This window comes from Chanos chanos, chromosome 4 (assembly GCF_902362185.1).
Source record: "Chanos chanos chromosome 4, fChaCha1.1, whole genome shotgun sequence".
Lineage (NCBI taxonomy): Eukaryota > Metazoa > Chordata > Actinopteri > Gonorynchiformes > Chanidae > Chanos > Chanos chanos.
In genome coordinates, this window is record NC_044498.1 from 8,255,706 (window position 1) to 8,277,643 (window position 21,938).

Below are 21,938 nucleotides of genomic sequence, written 5' to 3' on the forward strand. Positions count from 1 at the left end.
CCATAACCAATCACACGATAAAAAAAAAGAAAAAGAAACTAAGAGATAGATAGACAGACAGACAGAGAGAGAGAGAAAGAGAATTATTATTATTGTTGTTATTATTTTTGTTGTTGTTGTTCGCAGCAGTTGTAGCAGCAGCAGCAAGTTGTAATCCATTATTTTATATATAAGGGGTATCACATAAGTATTTTAAGAAAAGAGTTCCCACAAAGAGCCAGCTTTTCATTCTCGGCTTTCTCGAATGCCCTCTCAACGTTTGTCATTAATCATACCTGGAACTGTCACTTTGTTGATATTAAATTAAGAAGAAGAAAAAAGGAGAAGAAGAATTGTACACGTTTATAGAAACTAAATTGAAATATTTTATTATTGTAAACTGTTGAAATCAAGTTCTGCTAAAAGTTTAGAGGCATGAACAACCTTTCCCTTTGTATAATCAATCCTTCAATATTAAGGTTTAAAAAAAAGAAACAAAACAAAACAAAACAAAAAAATACAGGAGGAAGGTTTATGTTTATAATCATTTCTTTTATGCTTTCTTGACACCTTTAGTGCGCAGGTCTAGCGTACAATGTGCATTCATCCTGCGGGGACGGCACAGATACTCCTAACTCCTACTACACGGCAGCGTTCAAACCCCAAATCATTAAAACAGCCATCTCCACGGAAACAAAACAATATACATTTGCTAGCTCCGACATTTTATTGAAAGCATCGCCTCTTCAAAACGACGAGACAGTGCGGTAAGTACATGAATTTTTAAATGGCTTGCTATGTAGTCTTCTCAGTGGATATCATAAAACGTGGATCATTGCCGTGGTGGCTGTGTATTTCCCCCTTTTGTTTAGCGGGTAAGGCCCCTCTGTTTAGAAACTTGGAGGGGGGCCATGTTGTTAGTGAGTGTGTGTTACCCAGCAGCGATGGTGGTGTTTTGTTAATGCTCATTAGACGGCCTTAGAGTGATGCTGCTTGCTGCTAGCTAAATACTGTTTCGGACGGCGACAAGATATGTTTTAATATTGCATAAACTTGTCTAAAACGAGGGGGTATTTTACCGCGCAATCTTTGTAATAATTTAAAAAAGGTAAGAGGCCTACATTATTGTATCAACAAAGCGACGTAATCTGGGGCCAACTAACAAACAAATAATGCTCAGGGAACAAGCTTGCCAGCCAAGTGGCATAACTCAATATTTCATGTCTAATTAATATGCAGTGTTGTTTGCAGTGTTACTCTTGTATGCTTTTTAAAGAATGTAGTAGTCTCACAATAACTGGGTTTGAAACTAGCTTGGCAGTAAGACATGAGCTAAACAGCATTTCTTGTTAGCCTAGCCAGCTAAGCTAAATTCAACTTCATCTAACGAAACGATAGATGTCGCAAAGTAACATTAGCTTTTGTGTGTTTAATGCGTTGTCACAAAGTTATCAGTCGTGGTTTAATTTGAGGATTTTCAACCACACTGCATTGAGAAAAGCAGTCTGTAACAACATTTGTTTTAACTGTATTTACCCTCTCGTAAGAACTAGCTCGGTTAGCTACTGACCAGTGCCTTGACAAACATGCCTAATTCGTCGCTAGCAACCACATAAGGTTGTCCAATTCATGACTAAGTGTAGCTAACTGCTAGATCGCAAAAGCTATATGTTAGCAAGGATAATCCAAGTTAGACTAAATTTTAGTAAACTAAAATGACATTTGAACACATGATTGCTACTTATATTATGATTGTTTGCTAGGTCGTACCCAACTGAATTAGCCAGTTAGCTAGTTGTTACCTGAATATACCCTATCTCGCCATTTTATCTCGTGTCATATGCCGATTTGCTTAAGCAAGCTTGCCAGCAGTGTCTATTGATTTGTATTTAGCCAGTTCTACATCCCACAGTATTCACATCTGAAATATCTGCTGATCTTTTGAAGTGCGTAATATATGTTATTTTCATTTATTTGACAAGCAGGCAAGCCCATCTTGCATCTCAATGTGTGTTCGAGTCTGGCCTAGTTCTATTGTGTGCTAGCTGGCTAGCGAGCTAACCCTTCTCCGAGTTCAAAGAAAAGATTTTCAAATAGAGTGCCTTTGCGAGAAACAGCCAAGCTAACAATTAGTTAACGATTTTCGTTTTTCCGATGTCAGTTAAGAACAAGAACATGTTACGACGGTGTTTGGTATCACAGTCTGGAGAATTCATCATCTTGGCAACTACTAATTAGCCAACCGTTTATATCCTGATTGTTAGCTAGTCATAGTGTTTATTTTTGTTACGTGAGCTGTCCGGTCTTTCTTCGGACATGTACCAAAAGTGTTGCTTGTGGCTTATTTGAGCAACAGTTAACTTTTAACTAGTGTCTCAATTGTCATGGCGTAGTTACCACCGTTGTTGATGGGTTTAAACTGGTTAGGCCTTTTGGCAGCGTGAGGTGGGTAGGTCGACTATCAGCCCAGTTAGTGAGTCAAGAAGTTTAAAGCAAAATTCAGGCCATTGCACAATAACAGCTTGGCTAATTGTCTACTATGTTAATGCAGCTCTATTTGTAAGCCCATGCTCGCAAAAACCCCATGACAATGACAAAGCCTTCTCTCTTAATGTTGCTCCATCTCCCAGGCTTCCCCGTGGAATGAGCGTCCCATGCAGCATCCTAGGTATGAATGACGTGGGTTGGCAGGAGACGCGAGGCGGGATGCTGCACACTAATGGTGCACCAGAAACCGGAGGGGTTCGAGTCCATGGAGGAGGCTCTCTCGCCCCAGTCGGTGGGGCTGGGCAGGGTCCAGGTGGAGCACATCCTCTACCAGGCATGGACAGAGGTGCCAATCCCACTCCAGGGACACCACAGCCCCCACTCAGTGGGCGCTCACAAGATGACGCCACGGTGGGCTACTTCTTCCAAAGGCAACCTGGGGAGCAGCTTGGAGGCTGTACTCCCAACAAGCACCGTTGGCCCACAGGAGATGGCACTCACGTTGACCAGGTAACTGTCAGAACTGTTGTGAGTCATTCGTGAGCTAACCATTGTAGCTCATGAAAGACTCATAGCCAAACTTTTCTGAGTCTTTGACATGGGAAACCCAAAAACTCATTTCTCTAGACAATAGCCTAGCACATAATATTTATGTTCCTCTTCTGTGTCTTAAGACCAACTGCACTTCAAAACAACAAGTAGGTGGTCAGTGAATTAAAAACTATGTGCCACCACAAACAGGTACACTGTTGAAGGGTACTCTATACTCAACAAAAGAATGATTGTTTTACAACAGTGGTTGAAAGGTCAGATTCACTTTACATGTTTAGCTTCTTGTTTGTTTGTTTTTGTCATTTTGGTTTGTTGGTACATCTTTTGATAAACAGGTTTAAACATCTGTAACACAATCTGAGTGAGCTATTGTTTATGAAAATTGCTGATTGTGATATTGGTTGAAAACAGTATTGATTTCAAATATGTTCTGTGGATGCAGTAAAGAAAGCTATTGTAATCAAGTCTACCAGTTTGTGTTGTTGTGGTCTCCTGTGTCTGGAGTGGAACATGTAATATTATTGATTTTTATGTCCATATTGGGGAATTTATCATTCTCCTTCAGTGGACTCTTGTTTACTGCTAATGCGAAGAAGGACAAATAGTACAAAGATCAATGTATTTAACTGCACTGTAGTGTATTGTATTGGAATGTATAATGTACAAGCACATTTCAGTAGTCTTTGAAATAGCACAAAAATTGTTAATGTATCAAGAGTTGAAAAACAGATGGTTGTTCTCCCCATCTCAACACAACATCTTTTGATGAAGTTTTGGCCATGCAGTTCTCCAAGGTCTTCACAGATATTTGCATACATATGTGAAGTGTTGCTAAAATTATCAGAGTAGAAAGACATGCAGGAATATGAAACTAGCAAGACAAAAAAAATTGTGTTTTGAAGCTGTAAAGCTTTGCAGAGTTCACAGAGGGCTTACCATACATTCTGTCTATACTTATGTCTTAAAAAGTACAAGACACGAGTACAAGACAAGCAGAGGAGAATAATATCATTAATACACGGTAAAGACAGAGTTTGTCTTGGCTGCGCAAAAAAAAGTAGTACCTTTACATTATTTATTCTTTTGGCTAAATCAAGGTTGACGCAGCTAATAGCACATTGCTGCAGTAAAAACCCTTTTGTTTGTTTGATCAGTGAGAATGAAGGCCATGGGTGTGTCCAAGAGAAGTTTTTCTGAGTCAGTGTCAGTGAAGTTCAGGAGAGAAAGAGACCTGACTGGGCTGATATCTAATACCATTGACTGACAATAGACTGACGCATCTTTTGTGACCAGACTGGAGCTCCACTTTTCATTAGCCAGCTCTCCTTTTGCAGCTCCTCTACTGCACCTTAAGATTGAAAAAAAAAACCCCAAAAACCTTCGTTTTGTATATATGCAAATCTGTAGTGTCATAAATGCCTTGTAAAACGATAGCTTGATCACATTGCATTTTGTCCTAAAATAGCCCCATAGGAAGTCATCAGTGAAATAAATGTTTAGACCCTAAGACCATCACTGTAGTACATATGGTTGGGTTTTCTGCTCTGCCTTTGGCAGAGGATTGTGAAAGCTTTTATTTTATGGCCATGGCCACAAGTTGTTCCACATATTCTCTCTCTTTTAATGTCATCTGAGCCGTAGCGTCTTCAGACGCTCTTAACCCACTTCACTTGAAAGCCAAAGAGAGAGTGAGAGAGCGGAAAGGAAAGTGAACCCTAAAACATGAAACGTTTTCCTCTCTGCAGGTGCGTGCTGTAGATGAGATGAACTACGACTTTCAAGCTTTGGCTCTAGAATCTCGTGGAATGGGTGAGGTAGGTACTCAAACCTCACTAAACCATATTTTGTCGATTTGCTTTTTTTGAATGCATGACTTCTTGCTGTTTCTTCTGTACGTATTTTTTTTTTTTTTTTTTAGAACGGCTTAGACTTTTAAGTTCCAAACATGACGGACAATCGTGGTCTGGATCTTTAAACTCGTGCTAGTTTTTCCATGGGAACACTCAACAGTTTTCACACGTGTATTTCCTTCGTTTACAGCTGTTGCCGGCGAAGAAGCTGTGGGAGTCAGATGAGCTGTCGAAGGATGGACGCAAAGGGATGCTTCTGGGAGAGGAGTGGAGAGACAATGCCTGGGGTTCTTCTCGTATGTAGCTACTATTGTGTCGTTTTTTGGGGGGGTTTTTTTGGTCTTGAAAGTTTCCAAGTGGATTTTTGGTCTTACCCAACATAAAATCAGACTTATTCTTCCAGAGACGATAAAAGTTGTTTCTTTAGTCTTGAGGTATACAGCTAGACGAAGGCAGGCTTTAAGCCTATTCTATGCCTCTGTTAAAGAAAATGGATTAACCTACTACAACAAAAATGTGAATCATTTTCCACAGCCCCATTGTATCTGTTAACTGGTTAAGACTGCCAAGTCTGAATGTCGTTTTTGTCTGTTTGACTCATCGTCCACTTTCTTCTTGTCTTCCATCTACTTTGTGATTAAAAGATCACTCGGTATCGCAGCCAATCATGGTGCAGAGGCGACCGGGGCAGGGTTTCCATGGGAATGGTGATGCAAGTTCAGTACTGTCTCCTCGCTCAGAGGGTGGGGGCCTTGGTGTGAGCATGGTAGAGTATGTACTTAGCTCCTCCCCTGGAGACAAGATGGATGGGCGATATCGAAATGGTGGCTATGTGAGTTTTTACAACACACTTCACATCATTGTTAGTTATACAGAGTAATAACCACCACTCTGCTTACACCCACCACTGGTCTGCATTGGTCTAAAACATCAGTTGGTTTTCTTTTCTTTTCTCTGACAGCACAACTAAGTGTGACTGGTGTCTGTTACTTTCTCATTAATGGTAACTAGTTATGAGAGAGCAATTGCATGCATCTAGACAGGTCTCCCAAATGTTGTTTTACTTCAAGACAACAGCGCTCAGTAACTCATGTACTTTGGAAAAAAAAAAAAAAAAGAATTTAGGAAAGCACTATAACGTGATAAAGTATTGAAGTATATCAGATTTTTTGCGAGATGGCCAGCCACATACAGTGTTATCCAAATGCCGTTTAGGCAAATGAATCTCTTTGTATGAAAGAAACATCAAACTGATCTAACTTTGTCTTGGTGATCTGTCACAATTGAACTGGTTCTAATTGTTTTGAAGGGCGGAGGAGACACAGACCCAGACGGGAGGGAGAAAGGAGACCCAAAAGACAAGGCATCTCCCTTTGAGGAAGACAAGAGTCCAGAGATGAAAGTAGGGGAGGAGAATGACGCCTCTAAAGCTAACGGCAGAGGACTGCTCAACGGAATGGACCGTGACTGCAAAGATTTTAAGTACGGCATCTTTTTTTTTTTTTTTTTTTTTTTTTTTTTAAAGGATTCTTTGTTTTCACACCTAGCCGTACTAAAATGAGAGTTGGCCTCTTAGAATGATGTCTTAAGTTCTGAGGTAGAATGACAACATTGTGAAATCATTGTGTTTCTTTGTGTTAATAGAGCAATTTATGACTTGGAGACAGATTCAAAAAATATGGCCTAGGCCGAATATTCCCATGTTCTGTATCTCACGTGTAACATTTCGTTTCCCGACTAAAACAAAATCTTCTTAAAATCTTGGAGGGACTTAGAAGACGTTTGTTCACCCTGCTCAAAAGTGTCGAACAGTTACTTGAAAAATTTCTGTCTCATTCATGTTCTCTGAATTTGCTCCTCATTTTATAACTTGGCCACTCTGTTGCTTTGAATCACGTCTGTCCGAAGTTAAAGTTAAAAAGGTCCAGAAAATGTTTTTTTGCCTTTGCCAGTATGTTTGAGTGTCTTGCCGGACCGTTCCTGATCGCATCTCCATGATTTGCTGAGCAAGCTGTCTTAGTTTGCATGCATAGCTAGGGAAATGGAAATGCTATGGAAATGATCCTTCATCACTCAAAGGAATTTAAGAGATCGTGGAAACTCAGTAATCTAATCATTTAATAGCATTTCTGAAAGCACAAAAGCTGAGTGATTCTCAGTAGAATTAACATTTGTTCAAAAGACAAATATGGATCGTTTGAAGTACCTTAATGAACATACACATTGTCTTTTTAATGTTAAATATATTTCAGTGCATGTCTTACTTTGAGATACTGTGTTGTAAAGGTTACAACCTGCAATATATAAAACAGTACTTTTGGTAAATGAAAAAAAAAAAAAAATTTGAGGACTGCATTTAGGAATAGTGGTATTTCCTTAGGGTCAGGATTCCCATTGCCATGAATTTCATCCGCGGTGTCTGATACGTCCTCCTCTCTCTTTATCCAGCCCTACTCCAGGCAGTCGCCAGGCTTCACCCACAGAGGCTGTGGAGCGGCTGGGCCCCAGTCAGGCCGGTCTGGAGATGATGGGACAGCATCACCCACACGTTCTGCAACCCCCAAACCCAGTGGCTAGCAAACCTCCAACTGAGGACTTCCAGAGCCAAGAGGCCCAGAGCATGGCTGGAATGGAGCAGCAAGCCGGAGTGGAGGCGCTCCAGTTCGACTACGCCGGAAACCAGATCCAAGTGGATTCCTCTGGCGCTCCCGTCGGCCTATTTGACTACAACTCCCAGCAACAGGTAGGACTTGCAAAACTATGATTTCCAAAGTGGTCATTTGAAGTCAGGCCAAACGTTCTCTTACACTTTCAGAGAGGCAGTCTTTAGCAGTACCTCTATTACAGGTTTTTATATACTTATTAGTAGATTTAGGGATATCATCAACTGTGCCTTCGCTCCTTTAAATCGTGTACGATATCCAGCAATTAAGAGTGTAAACGTCAGTATTTTGTGAAGTATGCTGTGAATAACCTTCCAGTCGTTCAGCAAACGGTACGTAAGACTTTGTTACATCTCACCTTGTTGTTAATATACTATCAACCTCTTTCCCTGGTGCCTAGTTGTTTCAGAGGTCCAACCATCTGACTGTCCAGCAGCTCACTGCAGCCCAGCAACAGCAGTATGCCCTGGCAGCAGCTCAGCAACAACACCTTGGTAAGAGAGTTATTTTTGCTCTGACAGTTTGTGAATTTAGACAGAAAAACAGAGCGAACATGAGAGAGGGAGAGAGAAATGGAAAATGAGCTAAACAGGATCATAGTGAATGTATGTACGTCTCTGACCGTGTCAGTTTCCGAATTAACTCAAGCTTCTTTCAAAGCCTATTCTGTTTATGCCGTCTGTAGTTGTGTTTGCATGTTTGATTGTCTTTTTAAATGGGTTTTTCTTTTTTGAAGCTGTGGCGAGCTTATGGCTTGTGGTGTGGTTGTTTGCTTGTAGGCCTTGCTCCTGCATTTGTGCCAAACCCATATATAATCAACGCTGCCCCACCTGGAGCTGACCCCTACACCGCTGCTGGACTGGCGGCAGCAGCAACACTCGCTGGTGAGAATACACACGCACGCACACACACACACACACACACACGTCTCAAGAAGGGAAAATTCCACAATCCAAGTTGTGAAAGTGCTCTGTTAAAAGTCGTTCTAGAACGTGTTTTTAAGAGGTACTTAAAAGCCTGGAAAGTTTTGGAATTTCTGAAAGGCAAAATCCTCTGCTGGGAGGATAAAAGGATGCCTTTGTATTTCTTCCGTCTAGGTCCTGCAGTAGTCCCTCCCCAATACTATGGAGTGCCCTGGGGTGTTTACCCAGCCAACCTGTTCCAGCAGCAGGCTGCAGCAGCTGCCAATCACTCTGCCAACCAGCAGGCCTCCAATCAGGGACCGGGGCCTGGGCAACCACAGGTAGACCCACCGGGGTTATGACTTCTCATTTTCCTGCTAATAGAAAAAGCAAATACTTATCGGAAGAGGCTGTAGAAACGATTCTTGTGTTTGATAGATTAGACTTGTGTAAAAAGCAGATGGCATCATGAGTATTTGTTTTTGTTGACCGCGATCAGAGGTTGATCTATGCCTGTGTCTAAGCTGTGTTTTAGGATTGTAATCAGTACACTGCATGTGTAATCAGGGAAATGCTACAAAAACGAACCAAGGGAGCTTTTTACGGACAAAGTTCAAAAGTTCAGTCTTTAAAAGAATTGGATCCTTCTCGTGTTTAAGTGTGCTGTTTTTCTTTGTGTGGTCCAGACTAAGAACTTAACTGTTTGCTGTCAGCAGCAAATGTGCAAGCGGGTATGGCAAAAAAAAAGAGAGTTCTAATGTATTAACAGCCTGTAGATGACTCAGGGTTAGTTTGACATTGGGTGAAAAAAAAGACTGGTGGAGTTCTACATCCTTACTGTGATTTTGGCTTTGAAAGGCCCTTTTGGATTAAGGATAGAGCACATTCTGTCACTATTTGTTTTCTGGTTTTCCAACACTCACTCTCTCTCTGGCTCACTATCTGTTTTTTTTTTTTTTTTTTAAATTCACTTGAACACGCACTTTCAATCCTCTACTCCTCCCCAGTCTAAGACTATGTATCCTGTTGCTCTGGTGAGCCCTTTTGGTTATTATCTGAGGTTTAAACTCAGTGGCCCGAGAGCTTTATCTATGAAACGGTGAATGATTAGGAAGAGACGGAGTCGTTCAGAACAGAGGAATGGTTTACTCAGTGATGTCATACACGTTTTATTCCCTTGCCACCCAGGTGATGCGTGCAGGGACCAACCAGCGCCCTTTGACCCCTGGACAGGGTCAGCAGAGCCAGCAGGAGTCTCTAGCTGCAGCTGCCGCCAACCCAGCACTGGCCTTCACAGGCATGCCAGGTTAGACACACACATCTGCACACACACACATACACAAACACACATAAAGAGACATCCAAGCGCCAAAAGGGAACCAGTACAGTTTTGGCTGTATTAGGCATGCTGGGTTGGACACACATTTCAGTCTCTTCCAAAAATCCAAAGGTGACCATAGAAGCACTGAGATATTTGCACTGATGCTGGATCAGGACACGTATTGTTCAGTCTTAGTCATTTTGTCATATGCTTTGCTTTAGTCAGACATATCCAATTATATCCTGCCTAAATGTGTCAGGCAGTTGAGATTACATGTGATCAAGCCCTGTGTTTCACTTTAAAACAATATTTCTGTTACATTTTGTTTGGGCAGAACAATTTCTCATTTCCCATTCAACCTTCTCTGTCAGGTTACCAGGTGCTGGCACCGGCTGCCTACTACGACCAGACAGGGGCGCTTGTGATGGGTCCAGGGGCCCGTACAGGCCTGAGCGGGCCGGTCCGACTGGTCCAAACCCCCCTCCTCATCAACCCCGCAGCAGCACAAGCCGGTCGGTACCCTACCAAAGATCACTGAGCATATTCATACTGTAAATATTCAAAGACAGAATGGTCTCTGGATACAGTATCCCACTATACAGAGCCACCAATGAGCTCTTTGAACCTTGTGTTATGCGATCGAATAGTATTCAAAACCACTTTTCTCTAATATTTGTGAATAATAGCAAAATCTAGTGTGCAGCGAAGACGTACAAAAGTGGTAAAGCACTATGGTAAGAGGATTCCTGTAGCGTATATCTCAGTGTCGTCGTTAACTCGGCGCCTGACGTGTCGCTTTGAACATTTGACGTCTTGGGAGTTTTGGAGTCGGTTTTACTGGTTCACACTGAACATCTGAACGGAGTGACTTTCGTAGAGACTACACATTTGTTTTTCGCTCTGTCTCTCACCCTCCTGTCTTTTTATCGTCACCCAAGTATAATGGGTGACACAAACAATCTCGAATTTTGTATTTCCTTTGCGCCACACAACTGCTTGGCCAGCACCTCCATCTCTGACACTCTTGCTTATTGCGTCTCTCCCTCTCTCTCTCTCATTTTTGGAAAGAATTTTTCTCAGACTCATTCTCTTTTTCAGCATCTCTCTCGTTTCAGTGCTCTTGCTCATTATCCCCCCATCTCTCCTCTGAACTGAGCTGTTTCTCACTTCTCCTCCTGTGTCATCCCTCTGTTCTCAGCTGCCGCCGCCTCGGCCTCGGGTTCCGGTAACAACATGTCAGGCCCTGCCAACGGGCTGTACCGCTCTATGGGCTGCCAGCAGCCTCAACAACCCCAGCCTCAACAGCAACCACCTCCTCCATCCAGCGGCCTACCTTCCAGCTCTTTCTACGGCTCAGGATCAGTGGCGCCCAGTTCCCAGAGCAGCTCGCTCTTCTCCCACACGCCCGCTGCTCCACCACCAAGCTCCTCGTTAGGCTTCAGCGGTACCAGCGGCTCTCTCGGCGTCGGGCTGGGTTCGGCCCTGGGTGGATTTGGCTCCTCAGGTGAGCGACGGGGATTGGGCAGAAGCGGAATGTTTGAGTTTGGGGGAGCAGGATTAGGACAGTTTTGTCTTGAGGTTTTGAGAGTTTTTGAAAGCATGAGAGGTCTGGGATTTGCCATACACTGCAGCTGTAACAATTTCAGATGTTGTACAATTAATCGTCTCAGAAATAAGCACGGTTAACAGTATAATTGTCTTTTTTCGGTCAAATTCAATAAATATTTATTATTATTTTTCAAACAAACTTTTTAATAAATCCCAGGATACATATTTTGGTCATTTCACTGTTATGTGACCCAGATAATGTAATAACACAGTCTATGAAGTAAACCACGCCTCTTTATTATCATAAGACATCATATTTTTTGCTTGACAGCAGGCTGACAGTCTAATCCATCTATCCTTCTGCTCCCCAAATGACCGATTGCCCAGTCATAGTTTAACTGAACTCAGGTGGGCTTGCTGACTCCCCACATTTTGACAGAACCAACTGGACCGTGTCCAGCATTTTTTTTTTTTTTTTTTACCAACACTAAATGAAAACTCCAGTGAAAACCAAACACGTGTCAGTTTAATGTTATGGGCGTTTCTCAAAGGTACAACACCACTTCTCACGAAACTGCCCAATTCTGTATGGATTTTTAACGTTCGAAGGCCAACTTGGCTTTGCTGTTGTGGCCTTCATGTGCTATGGGAAATGTCATAATTACGAGTTCCCGAGCGCATGAATGCTCAAACAAATACGTAATTACTAGAGGCAAAGTCAAATTTTTCAATGATACTTGAGTTGCCAAGTTGTGACGTAGAGGGGGGGGTGGCACTGGCAAACATAGCGCAAGGCATTAATAGATGTTCAGAATTAATTTATTTAATACTGTCTTATTGCACGTTAAATTCGTGTGTATGACAACGCTTCAACAAAGTTCGTTTCATAAACAGAAGGTAAGATTGAGGTGAACGTGATTTCTGAACCTCCATTCGCGGTTATTGTCATGAATTACATTAACGTAATTAATTAATCATGCTAATTTTACCCTAAAGCCTAAACGCTACGCCCGATGCGCATCCTCTCCTCTTCAATCTGTCACTGTCGCCCAAGACTGCTCTTTCTATTTTATTTTTTTGAGGTAACATCAGCCACAAAAACAATGTTTTTGACAGGTCATCCATTTTTTTTAAAGCCACTTCCTTATTTGTGCTAGATTTCCAGCCATGGACTTGAGTGCGTGACAGATTGTACAGTAATTACTGTAAGTGCCCGATCCGTAGGATTTTACAACAAGCACTTGAAGGCAGGGCGTCCTCTGATAAGATAGCTACTGTTGTGTCATGCTATGGGGTGCACGCAGGCATTGGAAACATGTTCGATGGATGCAAACAAAAGTGTGACCCTGCTTTGCCCCATCTCATTAAAAAAAAAAAAAAAAACGCGGTTCAACAAAGAGACGGCGATCACGTCAAAAAATCACGGTTGGACAATTATGAAATAATTGTTACAGGCATACCATATACTTTTTTTAAATGTTTTTTGTTGTGTCATTTTTTGACTCCTTCCTTCAATTCACTCGCTCCATCCCGCAGTCTCCAGCTCCACGAGCAGCAGCGTGTCTCGTCGGGACTCCCTGTTGGCAAGCTCTGACCTGTACAAACGTAGCGGCGGCAGCAGCCTCACTCCTATTGGCCAGCCCTTCTACAACAGCCTGGGGTACTCCTCCTCTCCCAGTCCTATCGGCCTGACGCCCGGTCACTCGCCTCTCACGCCACCTCCTTCTCTGCCCTCCTCCCACGGCTCCTCGTCTAGCCTGCACCTGGGTATGACATTCTCAACCTGCCTGCTGTCATATGGGCGGCAGGCCGCCCTCTTCAAGTGTTAATTGGTTTAACAGTGGAGACTATGTCAGTGATATGTGACCTACTTTCATATGTGAATGTACCTAAGTTCATATTCAGTTAGCTATCACGTTATTGTTTGTGTAATGATAAAATTTTATAATGTAAAATTATAACGGCGGTAGTGATAATAGGCGTTTGTTAACCTCACTAGTGTGACCTGTTATTGCCGTGGTTGCTGTCGGTTTATGTATTTCTATGTGTGCGTGTCCACAGGTGGTCTGACCAATGGTAGTGGACGTTACATCTCCGCAGCCCCAGGGGCAGAGGCGAAATATCGGAGCACAGGCGGAGCCTCCAGTCTGTTTAGTTCCAGCAGCCAGCTGTTCCCCCCACCACGAGCACGGTACAGCCGCTCCGATGTCATGCCATCCGGCAGGAGCCGTCTCCTGGAGGATTTCCGCAACAACCGCTTCCCCAATCTCCAGCTCCGAGATCTGCCAGGACACATGGTGGAGTTCTCCCAGGACCAGCACGGATCCAGGTGGGCAAACATATCAGCATGCTCTCAAACACTCATGTGTAGTCTTACACAGGACCGTGAGTTCGCACATGCTTTAGTACAGACAGATCGGTGGAGACGCAGTCAAACTCTGGACAGGCCAATGGGTGGATTGATTGTTGGGATGGATGGTTAGAGAAAGGGAGAGCCTAAGAGAGAGATGAATGGATTAATGAATAGATAGATGAATGGATAAATCCATCTGTCCATATTCCTTCATCTGCAGTTCAGTGAGTGTGATGCTGTGGTGGCTTTAGTGCTTGGTCCTCATGTTCCCTGTCCTTTTCTAACACACTTGGGGATGCTTAATCCCACAGGTTCATTCAGCAAAAGTTGGAGAGAGCTACACCCGCAGAGAGACAGATGGTGTTTGGGGAGATCCTGCAGGCCGCATACCAGCTGATGACGGACGTGTTTGGCAACTATGTCATTCAGAAGTTCTTTGAGGTGAAGACAACTCAGAAACACAAAGACGCAGTGGTTTCTATGAGTATCGCCCAAATTCGATAAGCAGTGACTGTGTTTTTGTGTACACTAGTAATCTGACCTGAATTTGTGAAAGATGAGTCACAGAGTTGGTCAGATAGAAGTCTTGCCCCATTGATGTTGGAAATTTTGTAACAAATTATTGTTCATAAAATCCAGTGTGCGAATAAAAGCCAAGCTTTAGGCTCATAATTCATATTTTAATGCAGTGTTTGTATTTCCTTTGTTTCAGTTTGGCAGTGCCGATCAGAAGCTAGCTCTGGCGACCCGTATCCGCGGACATGTGTTGCCGTTGGCGCTGCAGATGTATGGTTGCCGGGTGATCCAGAAAGCCTTGGAGTCCATCTCCTCCGACCAGCAGGTAATTGTAAGTCACGTTTTGCTTACTTTTCAACTCATCACTTCACAATGACTAAACAGAGAGACACACCCAGCCCTGCACTTCTTAGAACTCTCACTGCTCTGACACCCTTGACTGACAGCCAGCCGTCGAGCCCTTAAATAGTACGTGTGTTTGAGCGGCCAGAGACCTAGAATGTGCTGAACAGAGAGCTTCCAGAAGTTGAACTGGGATATGCTGGTCTAGTCACAACCAGAAGTCACTGACATAGTGTGTTTCATATTACCATACTGATGTGAGATCGACAGGGAGAATGAAATAATAGTTCTCCCAGTAACAAGGAAAAGCTTTGTAAACACTTTTGGATGAACCGAGAGAATAATGAATAAGTGACAAAACCAGTCATCCTTGTCTTTCTCTTTCTCAGAGTGACATAGTGCGTGAGCTGGACGGCCACGTGCTGAAGTGCGTGAAAGATCAGAACGGGAACCATGTGGTACAGAAGTGTATCGAGTGTGTCCAGCCTCAAGCTCTGCAGTTCATCATCGATGCTTTCCAGGGACAGGTGATGCCCATATATATTTATGAACCTGAGTCATGTCATGGCATTCAAACAGCTGCACATGAGAATGCTGAAATGAATAAGAGTGGATTCATAGTGATTTTAATTCACGTTAAAATTGAATGATAACTTTCAGTCTGAAAGAAATCAAATTTGTTATTTCTATTTTTTTTTTTTTAGCATGTCTGTTATAATGCTGTTAGTATAAAAGTCAGTGAACTGGATTGCTCCACTTCTCTCTGACACTGTATCCTCCTGTTGCAGGTATTTGTACTCTCCACTCACCCCTACGGCTGCAGAGTGATCCAGCGTATCCTGGAGCACTGCACCCAGGAGCAGACTCTACCCATCCTGGAGGAGTTACACCAGCACTCCGAGCAGCTGGGTCAGGTAAGGATGTGCTCTAAGCAGACTGGCCTCCAGAGAATTGCTTCAAAACCTCTGAATGGGCTCCAGCCGAAAACTTTTGACCATGCTCTAAAATGGTTTCCTTTCTTCTCCTTCTCATTCCACGTTTTTAGAAAGGATTCAAATGAACTGAATTGGTAATTGGTGAAGGTAAAGGGCAGTGTGTGTGGATAGTGGGTGTTTTTTTGCAGTTTGTACCGTGTGGTCTGTTGTGACCTGTCAGACTGGCAGCCGATAGAGGAAACCATTTCAGAGCATTAAAACGAGAGTGTTTGTTTTTTTTTTTTTTAAATTGGTGGGGTCAAACTGTTCATCAACTGCATGTCATTTGTCACGTTTGCATGTCTTTATTGATTTATTTTTATTTATTTATTGATTTTTTTGCATATGTGTAGTTGAAAGTCAGCTATTTTAGCTTCAAGCACATTTGAAGTATGTATGTCATGCTACTAGTTAGCCACAACTGATAAATTTTGATGATAAAAAAAAAAAAAAAAGCAAAAAAAACATCACCCTCCCTTGCCCCCTTACTTATTTCATCTAGAAGTATCAAGGCGTGTCATTGGAGATGACCCCCAAAACATATTATACAGTGTCCAGCGATGCACTGTTCAAGGTCAGAGCCACGCGCCTCCCTCCCTCTCACGCGTAACTTCTTTATCCTTCTCCTGTCTGCTCCAAAGCCCTCTCTAACACCTGGAGGCTCCTGCTTCTCGACGCAAATACTGCTTTCATCCTAACACACACACGCACAAGCACACAATCCTCTTCATTGCAACCATCGCCCTCCCTCTAATTTTTCTTCCAATCAAGGACTCTGTCTGCACTGGCTTGTGTTTTTTACCTTTTTTATTATAGTCTTTTACGCCTTCTCTCTCCCACAGCTGCGTAATTCTCCCGCTCCGTGTCTCACTGACATGATTCCTTGCTTGCTTTCTTTGTCACACTCTCTCTCTCTCTCTCTCTCTCTTGCCTTCCTCTCTTTCTGTTCTCACTGCTTCATAGAGAATACACCCAAGATCAGTTTTGGGTAACAGCTTGGACCAACAACATTGACTTCAGTGTGCTAATTGTTAGCTTACTTATCCTAGCGGAATACTTTTGAACCGTAGAACTTAGAAGTAACCTCTCAACTTAAGTTTAAAATTTGCTTAAAAGTGTTGATGGGCAAGGGTTTGTGAAACCAAAGACAGCAGCATAAGCCTAGCACTCAGTAGCTTATTTGAGCCACATGCCAGTCGAATGTTGGTGAGTCTGTTGTTTTGAATGGGTTCTTCCATGGTTTGCTAGCTTGGTGCATTATAAGATTAGAGTAATGCTCCAGAGGGCAAAATGAATGGGGTCGTTCTCTGAAGAACATTTTTTCACTTTTAATTGACCCTTGAAGCGGTATGGCTGTCCGTTCTCCTGGCTTTACGTGTGGCGCTCTGCTCAGCGACACCACACGCGAGGCCTAAGAGTCGGAGGTAATTACTGTGTAGCCGGTCTGAATTTGCAAAATCCACCTCCCATTACGTTAACTTGTTCACTAACGTATTCCCATTGAAGGGGGCTCAACAGATGTCAATGGTCTGTTCGTCAGTTCTCCCCTGGAATGGTCTCAGCAAAATGATGTCGCACTGTCTCTTCCCCTCACCGTCTTGCAGGACCAGTATGGTAACTATGTCATCCAACACGTCCTAGAACATGGGCGACCTGAGGATAAGAGCAAGATTGTGGCAGAGGTCCGAGGGAAAGTTCTCGCGCTGAGCCAGCACAAATTTGCAAGGTTGGTCGACATTCAGAACAATGTTAGCGGCCTAAATGTGTGGCCGCTGTTAGATAGTTGAGTCTCACAGGCTTGACTGTTTTCAGCCAGATGTGCTTTTTTGTGCGTGACGCTATGTGGTTAACTCGAGGCTAAATTGATTCTCCCTCTCCAACTCTATATATAAGTACACACACACACGCGCGCCCGCACACACACGTGTATGTGTGTGTGTGTGTATATATATATATATGTGTGTGTGTGTGTGCATAAATGTATGTATGTACATACGGGATCCAAACAGTTTTCTCTGTAGTATCTGAGCTGATGTGGTCCTGCTTTTGTACTTGTGATTGTGATTGTGGTAAAACTCAACTTGCTTGTTCCTCTCACCCCCATCAGTAATGTTGTGGAGAAGTGCGTCATTCACTCCTCCCGTGCGGAAAGGGCGCTGTTGATTGATGAGGTGTGTTGTCAGAAGGATGGTCCGCACAGTGCTCTGTACACCATGATGAAAGACCAATACGCCAATTACGTTGTCCAAAGGATGATTGACATGGCTGAGCCTGCCCAACGCAAGATTATCATGCACAAGGTACATAGTGCATAATTCAGAATAAAGGCGATTTGTGGTCAGAGGTTTGTTTGGTACTGTAGACAGTTATGTTTTGAAAATTATGAATGGCTCTTAAAGAATGCTTAAAGGTGATATTTCATGTGCCTGCAATGCTGCAGGTAAGCCCAGGTACTTTGGTAGATCATAGCCGCATTTTTAAGATATTCTCTTATGAATTTACATAAAAATGTTGCTATGTGGGTTTCTGTGCCACTCTAGAGATATGTGAAATGTCAAGTAAAACGGATAATTTTGGGATGTATCTCTTTTAACACACCCACATGCTGATTGAAACCAGAAAACAGCACGTCTTAACAAGGACTGTTGTAACTACACATTTGGAACATTCCTATGTGTAAAATTATTTTTTTTAAACCTTCTGTTATCTCCCACAATGATGAGTAACTGAGTGAGTCATCTGAGGCATTTCTGTAAATCCTGCTGAATCAGCCCAGGAAGTTTACTTCAGACCGCTCAAGTCTTTTACAGCAGCGAATCTGAGATTTTAGTCAGAGAGACTATGTTTTTTCCCCCGACACGCGTTTGCATATGTCTGCACTGAAACTGAACCCCCATCCCTTTCTCTCATTCTCTCTGTCTGCTGTAGATCCGGCCTCACATTGCCACCCTCCGTAAGTACACATACGGCAAACACATTCTGGCCAAGCTGGAGAAATACTACATGAAGAGCGGCTCAGACCTGGGTCCCATCGGAGGGCCTACCAATGGACTCATGTAATGGTCCTTTTAAACACACACACCCCCCCCCCCCACCCCTCCAAAAAAAAAGTAGATCTGTCCGGTCTCCTCTGATATCACGAGGCTTTAGACACCATCCTTCGCTTCCTTTTAGGGGTTTTACCGAGAAAACAAAAGAGAGAGAGAGAATGAAAAAAAAAACATGCAACTTCATGGAAGAATGCTGTGATGTTTGACCATGCTCCTGTGCTCACCCTGATGCGCTACCCTCCTGTTCAGCCTACAGGGTGCGTGTGGTCTCTATGCCATCTCCTGGGTAAAGCACAACACCCCCTTGTTTATGATGTAATTGATGTAACTGACTTTTCTCTTTTTTGGTTTGTTCATTGGTTTTCGTATATATATCTTGTAAATTTTTTTTTTTACCTTGTAAATTCTCTGTAGAAAAAAAAAACGATGAAATGACAAAAGTGTTTGCAGAACAATTTACAATTCTTACAATTTACACCAGCAAGTGACTTTCTAAGGCCAAACAGAGTGATCCTTTTTAACAGAATTTTTGTTTTGTTTGTTTTTTTTTGGGGGTTTTTTTTCGGGTTTGGTTTTTGTTACCCGTATTTTTAATGGCAGGAATGAAGAGGTGGCGGAGGTTTATCTCTGTTCGGCACAAAGCAAAAGCAATGGCAACCTCATGCCAAAGCAGCAGAATGCACAGACCCAGCGATAAGACCGCTGGTCGATATCGCATAATTAGGGCAGATGTTTCAACCCACCTGTTCTCTCAGACGGTCACTCCCATCTCCTGTGCCATTGAGTTAGCCATCAATAGATTGATCAACTAATGAAAAGACTTGTTTTCTTCTTCTTTTTGTTTGTTTGTTTGTTTTCAACAGAGCTCTGTGCTTAGGTCAGCAGCAGTTCAACACGGCTTCATTTGCCGTTTTAATTATCCAAATATTGTGTTTTGGGTTTTTTTTTTTCTAAACTGGTGAATATCTCTCTTCTTTCTTTTTTGTTGGGTTTTTTTAGTGTCTTTCAGGCACCCCTCTTAGCTGAACTACATTTCAAGTCTTTGCTCCTTTAATTGATCGGGGATTTTTGTTTTACCCTAACTTTTATGGACTAATGAACAGTCTGGTGCATGTCATAAACCGTGATGTTTTCAGTGAGCCTTAGCTACGCAGAGCTGTCTTAATTTTTTGGATTCTTCTCCCAGCTCACTCTGCCTATTTCGGCCTGCTTCGAGACACAATTGACAACATGTGTTTTGTGACTTGTTTGTTTTGTTTTGTTTTTGTTTTTTTCTTTTGTTGAGAGCAGAGCATGATGTCGAGGTGTATATTGGTAGTCTGTTAAAACCTGGAATAATCTTTCCATAGCCGTGTGTTTCGGGGGGAGGGATGATAGACATGGGAGGGCTTTGGGTTGGGAAAAGCATTGGCATGCTACGTCCGAATTTACTGCGTACGGAATGATTTTTTTCCCTCTTAACCATCATGTTTGTGGAACATCTTATCTGTCTAGTAGTTTTTTGAGATGAACACTGCCCTAGAAAAAAAGAAAAAACGGTATGTTTATGAATATCATCTCTTTACATCGTAATAGTTTAGGCAAGCATCTTTTATGTACCGAGTAAATATAAAGTTGTTGCTTTACGGGCTTTGGGGAGGGAGAGGGAGGGGTTAGGGGTTTTTGGGGTTTTTTTTGCGCGGCGTCCTCCACATCCATGAACGAGAGTGGTTGGAAGGGGTGAGAGATTTTTTTAGACCACGCGTCTGTCCTGAAGAGTGTGCGGTCCAGCTACCCTCACTCTTGGGGAGGGGGGAAAGGGGAAAACAAACTGACTGGGACTGACTGGGAAGATGGTACTGGAATTGGATCCTCAGCAAATGATGACATGCCTGTCAGCTGGGGCTGTGGGTTTTTTTTTGAAGGGTTTCGTGTCAGGTGGGGATAAGCAGGACAATGAGATTGGGATGAGCGGATGGGCCTCCTTCATATGCTATACATCTCTTCTGTATTTTGCTAGTATATTAATGGCTTTTTTTGTTTTCGTTTTTTGCTTCGTATGAATAAATGTAGAATACATGTAGTATATGTGCAGTTAATAAGTGTAAGTTTATTAGTTAAATAGCAGGAAAAAAAAAACAAACAAAAATTCTAGTTGTGATGTTGGACAGGCCTTGCTAAATTTAGTAGTGATAGCTTTTATTTTGTCTGTACAGTTGTACATTTGTAAACGTTGATGCTGTAAATGGGATGTCTTTTACACTTTTTGGGGAAGAAGAAAAAAAAAATCAAATTAGCAAAAATGTGCATTTTGATGTGTGTATATTCATCACTCCTTTCCCCTCAAATATAATGTATACAGTTTTGCTTTGATCAAGCGTTATTTTAAAAGGAAAAAAAAAATCTTTTTATGGCTTCACAATCGGAAACTTTCTTTTGTTTTTGTTTGTTTTTAATCCGTTCACGGAAAAGGTCAGCCTCTATTTGTACCTGGAGCAGTAACATCATCTGTTGACATTGTCATTTTGACGTGTGACAGTTTCCAACTATTAATCTGTATTTCAAACTTAAAAAGGGGGCGTTTTCTGGTCCTTTCTGCTACCATGGAACCTTCACAGGACACGACAGAATTATTTTTGTACAGAAGAGTGCTGTATTTTGGAGCAGCCACTAACTTGTAAGCGAGAGAAATGTAAGATATTGTCAATTATATAAATATGAACATATGAGTTTTGTCACACTGTCAAAGTCATGTACATTTTCAGGTGGCCTTATGTACATTTCCAGATGTTAGATGAAGAGAAAAAGAACTCATTTTTTGGAAGCAGAATTGTGACTATGTATGATTAAACCGTTCTTCTAACATTTCATTGTTTGTCTCATTTTCATTTATTTCTACAACTTCTCACTGCATGGCAACTGGGCATTTGGAAGTACTTCTGAAGTGTTACCAGTAGGGGGTGCAGTTGTTCAGCAGGATAAACCATTGCTGACAACACAAAAGGTTTACTATAGATAATCTGAGGTTTCCTCAGTTTGAATTTAAAAAAAAAAAAAAAGAGAAAGAGGGAGAGACCTAAAAAAAAGTTTCCTACTCTGAATGGAAGAGAAACTTTACAAAATTGGTTCACACCTGGAAAAGATGGTTAGGGGCCAACATCCCTGCTCTTGTTGCTTTAGGGTGTTATCCCGTTGATCAGATGTTTAAGAGGTCCTGGCTCTGTAGAAATAACAGGAAAGTTTTTCAAAAGGAGTGGGCGTGTCCCATCCAAATGCCTGACCTCATAATAAACTCCAGTCCTCCAAGTAAGCCATGTCTTTTCTCACCAACTCAAGTACCAGCTTTAGCAGAAAGAATCGGTGCCATCCGTTATGTCTCTTGTATGTGTACCACGCACAGCTAACTGACAATGTCCATTTTT

General features: G+C 42.4%; 1 protein-coding gene across 5 annotated transcripts; it reads left to right on the top strand.

The window, feature by feature from the left end:
- The first annotated feature begins 676 nt into the window (after nt 1–676).
- On the top strand, nt 677–21,379 carry pum2 (pumilio RNA-binding family member 2). Of its 5 annotated transcripts, none has more exons than XM_030771256.1 (23): nt 677–746; nt 2,610–2,976; nt 4,764–4,832; nt 5,059–5,164; nt 5,513–5,700; nt 6,178–6,350; nt 7,317–7,611; nt 7,932–8,025; nt 8,311–8,415; nt 8,629–8,774; nt 9,622–9,739; nt 10,126–10,266; nt 10,953–11,258; nt 12,839–13,069; nt 13,364–13,631; nt 13,967–14,096; nt 14,368–14,502; nt 14,903–15,040; nt 15,302–15,427; nt 15,990–16,061; nt 17,092–17,213; nt 17,595–17,787; nt 18,416–18,547. In XM_030771256.1, the coding sequence occupies exons 2-23, from the start codon at nt 2,623–2,625 to the stop codon at nt 18,545–18,547; spliced, it is 3,642 nt and encodes a 1,213-aa protein (XP_030627116.1). In that variant the 5' UTR covers nt 677–746; nt 2,610–2,622. The 5 variants fall into 5 exon arrangements, with proteins under 5 accessions (XP_030627116.1, XP_030627117.1, XP_030627115.1 ...); XM_030771257.1 differs by lacking the exon at nt 677–746 and adding an exon at nt 955–1,087 and having other exon boundaries at nt 14,368–14,496; nt 18,416–21,379; XM_030771255.1 differs by lacking the exon at nt 677–746 and adding an exon at nt 955–1,087.
- The last annotated feature ends 559 nt before the right edge of the window (nt 21,380–21,938 follow it).